This window comes from Hemitrygon akajei, chromosome 16 (genome assembly GCF_048418815.1).
Source record: "Hemitrygon akajei chromosome 16, sHemAka1.3, whole genome shotgun sequence".
Taxonomy (NCBI): Eukaryota; Metazoa; Chordata; class Chondrichthyes; order Myliobatiformes; family Dasyatidae; genus Hemitrygon; species Hemitrygon akajei.
The window spans coordinates 29,602,152-29,613,075 of record NC_133139.1 but is presented as its reverse complement, the minus strand read 5'-3'; the positions used below and the strand labels follow the sequence as shown (position 1 = coordinate 29,613,075).

At 42.7% G+C, this 10,924-nt stretch overlaps 1 protein-coding gene across 2 annotated transcripts in view; it reads left to right on the top strand.

The window, feature by feature from the left end:
- Window positions 1-322: 322 nt before the first annotated feature.
- Window positions 323-10,924, top strand: part of acer1 (alkaline ceramidase 1) — a 34,282-nt gene continuing 23,680 nt past the window's right edge. Inside the window, exons 1-4 of one of the 2 annotated variants that reach the window (XM_073068579.1) lie at window positions 323-427; window positions 556-661; window positions 6,593-6,707; window positions 9,103-9,238. In XM_073068579.1, coding sequence (XP_072924680.1) covers window positions 569-661; window positions 6,593-6,707; window positions 9,103-9,238 — 344 coding nt within the window. In that variant the 5' untranslated portion in view covers window positions 323-427; window positions 556-568. Of the gene's footprint in view, window positions 428-537; window positions 662-6,592; window positions 6,708-9,102; window positions 9,239-10,924 lie in introns of those variants that run through there. The other variant, XM_073068580.1, reaches the window with a different exon arrangement.

The window sequence follows — 10,924 nt, the reverse complement described above, 5'->3', positions numbered from 1 at the left end:
GATCAAAATTCCAATGACGGTCTTTTCACACCAACAAGGTATGGCAGAATTCTTTCCCTTTAAATCCAAGTCATATCACGCTGCAAAGTATGATTATTGAATTTTACAAAATATTGGTGGCCTGAAGTCTGACGGATGAACCTTGTACACTTCAAAGAAAGTGAAATGTTCACATGTTCAATGAATATGGGAGTATTCATTAATTAACTTAGAATGATAAGAACAAAGAGGTGGGTCAGTGAATTAGAGTTGCTATTTTGGAATGTAGTAATGTACTTCCCAGTTCAAGTCCAACCTGCTCCCTGCTTCACTCATCTGCACCTGTTTACGCACAATCTTCTGTTCATGAGCACGAGCTGAAACTCCCAGGGCAGGCTGAGGCTGACATCACCTGACAATAGTTCTAATAACTCAGGATACCTGCCAGGTTAGGTTTAAATCATTCATACCTTTTGCTTCTCTCGCTCCTTGCTTCCGATACAAAAGCTTTTAATTGCTGGTAGATTAATTTAATAATTTATTTATGACCACTGTTTCTCATTTAAATCTTTTCAGCTAAGAACTCGGGATGGCCAGTGCGTTTGCGTATCAGAGTTCGCAGGTTGACTGGTGTGAAGATAATTTTCAGTTTTCAGAGAAAGTTGCTGAGTTTTATAATACGGTGAGTACTGCCAACTATGTAATTTCACAATTGTACCAAACAATCTGAAGTAGAAAACAAGCTGTGGCACTTTAGCTATTTAATAGCATTTTAAACAACTATAGAACAGAGTGAGAAGTGGGACAATTTAAACCGAATGGCAGACTAAAACTTGAACAGAACAGCACTATCTTAAACAGCATCTCAGACTCAAATAAGAATGGGCACCCGCATTTAGCTATCATGCTCCAGCCTTGCTTCGGTTGCAGCATTTTAAAATTACACCATAGATAGGAATTAAAACAATTTGTCTAAGGTAGACTTCAAACTAAATCATGAACCTTTCACAGAGCACAAAATGCAGGGAATGCTCAGCAGGTCAGGCAGGTGCAGGGAGAAAGAGAGAGAGAAAAACAGAACTCATGTCTCAGGGGATCCATTTGTCGATGTAAAAGTTTATGCTCATAATATATGAATTCCAGCTTCAACCACATATGAATTTCCAAATCTTAAGCTGATGACTAAAATAACTATTAAAGATTTATTTTAACTCCCCATAACAAGTTCAAGACTTTCATTGGCTTGGGTTGCTTCATTTAGCTCTTTGCTGATGATCTGCCGCTATTGTAGCTGGTGAAGGCTATAGCAGTAATGTGTACCGGGGTGTTAGATTTTGTACCTGTGTCTTAGTCTTCAGATAATGTTGACATGGCTTTATGTTTAAAATATATGGAAGTAAAAAAATGTCTTTGATCTGTCTGTGTAAGTGATAAAGGTTGTCTGCAGGCACTGGAGAAGTCATTGGAGCAAATAGAAACAAAACTTAAAGCATTTTGAGTATTAAAATAGATGGAGAAATTGCCAGTTTAGACCCACACAGTGCAGAATGAAGCCATTAAGCATATGTTGTCCGTGCAAATTCTTTAAATGAGAAATTCACTCTATAAATTAACTTCCTAATGTTCTTTCATTCCTTCCTAAAACTGTCCCATTGGTGAGTAGTTGAGGAACCAGTTCACTACTTGTCTAAGGGAGAAATTTCAGTGCGCAGTGGGGAGGGGCATGGGGTGGGGCAGTGGCATTTTCATCCGTAGGCAGAGATCCATTGAATTAGTCAATTGTTCCTTTCATGTAAAGTGAGAATCCGAATTAGTGAACCATAGACACGTAAGAAAAAACATTTGTCATTTAAGTATCACAAAGCCATTTAAGGCCAAAAAATGTCACTTGGTCCATTTGCCTGTGTTCACTGAGTGCCACTGGAAATATTTGCAACACTCTAGAACCTTCCATATCGATACCATCTTTAGGGTGTTACTGCATGTGGAACAATGCTGTGTGGGCAGACTCTGATATCAATCAGCAAAATGCCGTAACTCCAGTCAGCACTCCGAAGCAGGTTAGGAGAATGATGCGCGGGATAAATGGCTGACCCACCCACCCCATTTCTTTCGTGTGTCCTCCATCTCCAGGGAGCTGGCACCTGTGCATTGTTTCACTTCTGTTTCCCTGCAAGCTCACAGCTCAGAGATTCCACTGGGAAGGTAAACCACGAGAGTAAATCATTCCTGAGCCGGTGCCCATGAGGTTCAGACTTGTTGGCAATGCTAACACTGCCGACTTTACCCCCTCGTACTCATTGTCACTCTGGGGAATGTCCTCCCCTTCACCGTCTTCCTGTGTTCCTCCACTCCCCAACCTAGTTGGACCTTGGCTATCTGAAAGGAGAAAAGAAAGGCTGAGGTTTGGTTTGGGGCAGGGCAGGGGTATGAGAGGTGCAAGTTTATAAGCCACAGCTTAGTAGAGGATGAGGTGAAAACGTGCTGTAGCAATATGCGTAGGGGGTGAAGATGTTTGCAATTGCTGCAGTTTCAGTTCCAGTGCTGTCTATAGCAGCTCCTTGCAAAACCCTTCCTCCCATGTGTAGAAATGCCTTCCACAGTAGAGAAAGAAATTCATCTAAATCTGTTCTCCTGTTACATTCCAGTGCCACACTATCCTTCAAGAGACAGATCTGTGCAGTTGAGGGTCAGTTTCAAAGAAGTTTCAATTTCTTACCTGTGTGGTACTTCGCCAGCTCAGCCCAATTCTGCACCGATACGTTTTTATGGGTATCATGTACTGGTTCACTTCTATCCCCCCATCACAGTACAATTTGTAAGTGCATGTGAAGGATGTGGTGTGAGGATTGTGAATGTGGGAAGGGTGAGGTTGCAGAGAATATTGCACGATGCTCCTAAATGAGGAAGCCGAGGGCAAATGTGGGAGTAGGACAAAAGCTCTGGAGGAACTCAGTAGGTCAGGCAGCATCTGTGGAGGGAAATGGATGGATGATGCTTCAGGTCGAGACTCTTTGTCTGGGTTGGATAGAGGCCACTTAACCCTCATTATTGGCCAAATATCCACTGAGATAGTGGCTAACCAGAGACTCAACTCCATGCACCTGCTTTTTCCCATATTCTTTACTAACTTCCATTATTAAAAGTAAAACTAACAATTGACTCAGCATTAATATTTAATTAGAGATACAGCACGGTTACAGGCCCTTCTGACTTAAGATAGATAGATAGATAGATAGATACTTTATTCATCCCCATGGGGAAATTCAACATTTTTTCCAATGTCCCATACACTTGTTGTAGCAAAAACTCATTACATACAATACTTAACTCAGTAATAATATGATATGCATCTAAATCACTAACTCAAAAAGCATTAATAATAGCTTTAAAAAAAAAGTTCTTAAGTCCTGGCAGTTGAATTGTAAAGCCTAATGGCATTGGGGAGTATTGACCTCTTCATCCTGTCTGAGGAGCATTGCATCGACAGTAACCTGTCGCTGAAACTGCTTCTCTGTCTCTGGATGGTGCTATGTAGAGGATGTTCAGGGTTTTCCATAATTGACCGTAGCCTACTCAGCGCCCTTCGCTCAGCTACCGATGTTAAACTCTCCAGTACTTTGCCCACGACAGAGCCCGCCTTCCTTATTAGCTTATTAAGACGTGAGGCGTCCTTCTTCTTAATGCTTCCTCCCCAACACGCCACCACAAAGAAGAGGGCGCTCTCAACAACTGACCTATAGAACATCTTCAGCATCTCACTGCAGACATTGAATGACGCCAACCTTCTAAGGAAGTACAGTCGACTCTGTGCCTTCCTGCACAAGGCATCTGTGTTGGCAGTCCAGTCTAGCTTCTCGTCCAACTGTACTCCCAGATACTTGTAGGTCTTAACCTGCTCCACACATTCTCCATTAATGATCACTGGCTCCATATGAGGCCTAGATCTCCTAAAGTCCACCACCATCTCCTTGGTCTTGGTGACATTGAGACGCAGGTAGTTTGAGTTGCACCATATCACAAAGTCCTGTATCAGTTTCCTATACTCCTCCTCCTGTCCATTCCTGACACACCCCACTATGGCCGTGTCGTCAGCGAACTTCTGCACATGGCAGGACTCCGAGTTATATTGGAAGTCAGATGTGTACAGGGTGAACAGGACCGGAGAGAGTACGGTTCCCTGTGGCGCTCCTGTGCTGCTGACCACTGTGTCAGACCTACAGTCTCCCAACCGCACATACTGAGGTCTATCTGTCAAGTAGTCCACTATCCAATCCACCATGTGAGAGTCTACTCCCATCTCCGTTAGTTTGTGCTTTAAGATCTTGGGCTGGATGGTGTTAAAGGCACTAGAGAAGTCAAGGAATGTAATCCTCACAGCACAACTGACCCCATCTAGGTGAGAGAGTGATTTGTGCAGCAAATACGTGATAGCATCCTCCACTCCCACCTTCTCCTTATACGCAAACTGAAGCGGATCCCGGGCGTGCCTGGTTTGTGGCCTCAGATTCTGTATTATCAGCCGCTCCATGGTCTTCATCACGTGCGACGTCAAGGCAACAGGTCTGAAGTCATTCAACTCCTTTGGTTGTGGTTTCTTCGGTACCGGGACAATACAAGATGTTTTCCACTGTCTGGGTACTCTTCTCTGATCTAGACTCATGTTGAAGATGCGCTGTAGTGGTTCTCCCAGTTCAGTCGCACAGGCCCTCAGTAATCGTGGGGAAACTCCATCCGGTCCAGCCGCCTTGCTGGTACAGATCTTCCTCAGTTGACCTTCCACCTGTGCAGCCGTAAACCTGGGCGTGGGCCAGGTCTCCTGTGAGTGGATATTTTCCTGTGAGGGAAGTAAGCCTGGTGTGGAGTTCTGCAGTGAGGGTGAGATTGTGCTGTCGAACCTATTGAAGAAGTTGTTCAGCTGGTAGAAGTTGTTCAGAAGAGCCCGCATTGTCCATTTACACCCATCTGACTAATTAGCCTACTAACCGGTACATCTTTGGAATGTGGGAGGAATTCGGAGCGCCCGAAGGAAAGCCATTGGGTCACGGGGAGAACATACAAACTCCTTACAGGCAGTGGCAGAACTGAACCCAGGTCGCTGATGTTGTAAAATGTAACACCAACTACGATGCTACCGTGCTGCTTCTAATTGCCACATGTAAAAGAATGTCCCTTTGTTTCTCCCACCCTTTACCTGTAGAAGTGTTTCCTAATTTCACTCCTTCGATTTCCAGACAGCCTACCCTTAAGCTTCAAGTTCCCTTCCCTAGAAGGGTGGCACTGCAGTGGAGTGGTTAACACAACGCTTAACAGTACAGAGGACCTGGGTTCAATTCCCCATTGCTGTCTGTGACCGCATGGGTTTCCTCCCACAGTCCAAAGGCCTCCAGTTAGTGGACTAACTGGTCATTATAGATTGTCCTGTGATTAGGCTAGGATTAAACTGGGCAGTATGGCTAGAGGGGCCGAAGGGTCTATTCTACGCTGTATCAATAATAAATAAATAAATAAATAGATAGATAGATAGATAGATAGATAGATAGATAGATAGATTCCCTTGCACCATTCTCCATAAACTCTAGAGGCTGTCATGCATGAGGAATCCCAGGAGATCAGTTACTCAGATACTCTAGCCAACCTGTCTGGCACCAATAATCATTTCATAGTCAAAGTCACTTAGATCACATTTCTTCCCCATTCTGATGTTTGGTCTAAGTAACAACTGAACCTCGTGACCATGGCTGGTTTTATGGTTTTATGCAAAGAGTTGCTGCCACATGATTGCCTGATTGGATATCCGCAATATTGAGCAGGTATACAGACGTACCTAATAAAGTGGCCACTAAGTATAAATGGCATTTATTTATGGAGTGGTTTTATTGCAGTGGATGTCTCTCAAACTTCGCTGGGATTTATTTGGACAAAGTAATTGATCTCAGTCAAATCATTGGGAAAGTGATTCAAGTGAGCTTGAAAGAGGAGAGAACCAGAAAAGTGGGTTATGTTCACGCAGAAGTCTTTCCCCTGAATACAAGTCTACATTTCTCTCTTTTCAAAATTTACAACTGAGTATGGCTCTCTAAAGGTTTGCCAGTGTCTTGTATCAATATGAATTAATATGTTAATTGAATAAAAGTGATTACTTCCAGGAATTCGATGACCCTGCTCATACAGGAGAAAGTTGCACTCATCGACATTTCTGCCCTGTTGCTGAATGGGTTTGTTCTCAGTTGCTGCTGAGACCATTTTGTCAGGAGTTCCGCAGCAGGACACTTGAGCTTTCTGAAATTTATGGATATCAGTTAGTTTAACAAATCTCACGGAAGAATGCCTAGATCACTGATGGCTGTTAGTGATTTAGTTTTTCAAAGTAAAGGTAATCCTAACGGGCATCCAGCAGATCCGTGGAGGTAGTTTAACAAAAGCATGGCCAAGCCAAACATTTGTAACTTTTGGTGGATGTATTTCGAGAAAATGGCAATCATATTCAATGTCATTAAATCTGCACTAGAGGCATTGAAGGCTCTGGTCCAATGTAATTTTAGCAATCCTTAAAAACGTCCCAAAGTTGGATAGACCCATTGTTATTAGTTACTGTTTCTTTCATTTGCAGGTCAGCAATGTGAGTTTCTTTATATCTGCCCCTATAATGATGTACCTATTACACCCCTATGCTCAGAAGAGAAACAGAGCTGTGTATCTCATCTGGGTCATGGTGATGCTCGTAGGTAAGTGCACAACATCTATCGCTGAATGAATGACCTGACAACGTTTAATGGACTCTACTAATCAACAAAATGCCTGATTCACACGCCTTAGCTCACCCGTCTTACCGCCAGACCATCGGCACCTGGACAAAATGTGGTACAAGTGATTTTGTTATTCAGGTAGATGCTAAGTTTTCTAAACAAAATGTTGAATGCTTTAGAAATTCCCACTGCTTATATATTTTGCACTGGATATTGGAAGAGTCATGTGGATGTAAAGTTGAAACTTTATAACGCACTGGTGAGGCCTCACTAGGAGTATTGTGAGCAGGTTTGGGTCCCTTATCTCGGAAAGGATGTGCTGAAACTGGAGAGAGTGCAAAGGAAGTTCACAAAAATGATTCCAGGATTGAATGTCACATATGAAGACAATCTGATGGCTCTGGGCCTGGAGAATTCAGAAGAATGAGGGGTGACCTCAATGAGACCTATTGAATGGTGAAAGGCCTTGATAGAGCGGATGTGGATGTGGAGAGGATGTTTCCTTGGTGGAGGAGTCTAAGACCAGAGGGGACAGCCTCAGAATAAAGGGGCATCCTTTTAGAATGTAGATGCGGAGGAATTTCTTTAGCCAGAGAGTGGTGAATGTAGAACTCTTTGTCACAGGCAGCTGTGGAGGCCGAGTCTTTACATATATTTAAAAGAGAGGCTGATAGCTTCTTGATTCGTCGGGGCATGAAGGTATATGGGGAGAAGGCAAGAGATTGGGTCTGAGAGGAAAATTGGATCAGGTATGATGAAACGACAGAGCAAACTAGATGGGCCAAATGGCCCAATTATGTTCCTATATCTTCTCATCTTATGGTCTTACGTTTTGAAAATTGATCCACCGTAAATCGCCTGAATAGTGCATTGCAGTTCATTTAACACAGCTTGTTTGGAGACTCGCTCCTTTACTTAAACTTGCTATACCTGCCACCAACTTAAAAGTTCAAAGTAAATTTATTATCACAGAACATACATGTCACCACATGCAACCCTGAGCTTCATTTTATTGCAGGCATTCACACTAGAACAAATAAATGCAATAGAATTAATGAAAAACTACACACAATGACTGGTAATAACCAGTGTGCAAAAGAGGAGAATCTGTACAAATACAAAATAGTAATAATAATGATGATGAAGATAAAATAAATAAATAGATAGATAAATAATACTGAACATGAGTTAGAGTTCCTGAAAGTGAATCCATTAGTCATGAAAACAGTTCAGTTTTGAGGTGACACTAGTTGTCCATACTTGTTAGGAGCCTGATGTTTGAATGGTATAACTGTTTTTGAACCTGGTCATGTGGACACCGTAACTCCTCCGTGATGGTAGGAGTAAAGAAGAGAGCAGAGACTGGATGGTGGGGTCCTTAATGATGGTTGCTGCTTTCTTGTGGCAGTGCACTTCATAGATGTGCTCAAGTGTGCTGAGGGATTTTCCTGTGATGGACTGGGCTGCGTCCTTCACTTTTCTTGTCGGCTTTACCATTCTTGAGCACTGTTGTTTCCATGCCAGGCCATTATACAAGCAGAATGGATACTTCCTCCTGTAGTCATTAATCAGCTCTTTGGCTTTGCTGACATGGAGTCAGATGTGGCACCATTCAACCAGATTTTCAATCTCCCTTCTACATGCCGATTCATATTGTACTGCCATGTACAGTCAAGTCAATGTTCCCTTCATTACACAAACACATTAAATGTTCAAATTTCTGACTTAACTTTATTACAGAACTACTACCTCATAATAAACACAACAAGCTCGTAACACTAATCCTGAGGGGTGAGGAGGAAAGTTCCCACTCATTGTGACTCATTGCTTCTTATAATTGATAACGTTCAATTACTTCAGTCAATCAGTACTGATAAGAGAAACGTTGCTCCAAAGCATGACTCAGCTTTCAAACTGGAAAGGCATTCTAGTCTGTTGCTGTTATCCAGATGGCATGTGCTTTCCAAGATTTCGGATTATATTGTCATTCACACGATCTCTAGCATCGAAAGTGAAATCACCTCAGGCAGTCCAGAGCGAAGACCCTGTGCCTGGTCACTTTCCATTTGTATCACTTCAAGATATGATTTTACATAGACCAATAGAGCACTATAGCACAGAAGAAAGGCCCTTCAGCCCATTTAGTCCATGTTGAACTGTTACCATTCCTAGTCCCATAGACCTGCAACTGGGCCTTAGCTCTCCATTCCCCTCCCATCCACGTATTTATCCAAACTTCTCTTAATGTTACAATTGTTATCACATGAGTTTTAAATACCAAAAATATTGTTTTTTGAAAACCTGAGTTAGGAAAATGAGACAATTATCAGCTACATTCAATTTGAACCTTCCAATCTTTTTTCAATAATAACAGGTTGCTTCTCTGCATACTACCACATGACCCTGAGCTTGTTCGGTCAACTGCTGGATGAATTATCAATCCTGTGGGTGTTGGCTATTGCTTACATGCTGTGGTTTCCTAAGAGACACTTAAAGCTCATCAAAAGCAGGTACTGTAATTAAAAAAAAAATTAGGTAACAGTTGGGGCAGAAAGAGTGAATTAGAAGTTCAGGCACACACAGCTTAGAGTGTTCAAATGGTCATGTGCTAAGCGTAATTGTGGTTAGGGTAGTGGTTAGATCACTGATCTAGTATTCAGATGCCTGAGCTATTGAACTGAGATACGAGTTCAATACCATCACAAAAATGATGAATTTAACCTTATGACATCAAACTCCAGTATGAGTAATGGTGGCCACAAAGCTATTTTCTGTCATCTTCATTGCAGGAGTGACCATTTTACATACGCATTAAATATCCCTGTGCTTATTTTTGTACAGTCTGCTGGATTATAATTTTCAATAACATTTTTGCCGTCACTCTTACCAGAAATTGTCTATCTAACCACTTATAGTGGCATTTTTCTGATATAATCATCTACGTGCCATCGTACTCAGGGTTTGCAGATGCTGGAAATCCAAACCATGTTGTTGTTCTTCATGTGTACCTTCAGCCACTGGTGATAATCTACAGCTTCTCCCCCCGTCACTGAACAGTTCTGCTTTTTGCATCTGCCTGTCTAGACACCACACCTACACATTTTCGTCCTATATTGAGACTCTATACCTTCCTTCCCTTCTGGAACTAAATCTTAGAAACATAGAAAACCTACAGCACAGTACAGGCCCTTCGGCCCACAAAGCTGTGCCGAACATGTCCCTACCTTAGAAATTACCTGGGGTTACCCATTGCCCTCTATTTTTCTAAGCTTCATGTACCTGTCCAGGAGTCTCTTAAAAGACCCTATCGTATCTGCCTCCACCACTGTTGCCGGCAGCCCATTCCACGCACTCACTACTCTCTGAGTAAAAAAAACACTGACATCTCTTCTGTACCTACTTCCAAGCACATTAAAACTGTACCCTCACATGCTAGCTATTTCAGCCCTGGGGAAAAGCCTGACTATCCACACAATCAATGCCTCTCATCACCTGGTACACCTCTATCAGGTCACCTCTCATCCTCCGTCGCCAAGTTCGCTTGACCTATTCTCATAAGGCATGCTCCCCAAACCAGGCAACATCCTTGTAAATCTCCTCTGCACCCTTTCTATGGTTTCCACATCCCTCCTGTAGTGAGGCGACCAGAACTGAGCACAGTACTCCAAGTGGGGTCTGACCAGGGTCCTATATAGCTGCAACATTACCTCTTGGCTCCTAAACTCAATTCCACGATTGATGAAGGCCAATGCATTGTGTGCCTTCTTAACCACAGAGTCAACCTGCACAGCAGCTTTAAGTGTCCTATGGACTCGGAGACCAAGATCCCTCTGATCTTCCACACGGCCATGAGTCTTACCATTAATACTATATTCTGCCATCATATTTGACCTACCAAAATGAACTGCTTCACACTTATTTGGGTTGAACTCCATCTGCCACTCTCAGCCCAGTTTTGCATCCTATCAATGTCCCACTGTAACCTCTGACAGCCCTCCACACAATCCACAATACCCCTAACCTTTATGTCCTCAGAAAATTACTAACCCATCCCTCCACTTCCTCATCCAGGTCATTTATAAAAATCATGAAGAGTACGGGTCCCAGAACAGATCCCTGAGGTACTCCACTGGTCACCGACTTCCATGCAGAATATGACCCGTCTACAATCACTCTTTGCCTTCTGTGGGTATGCC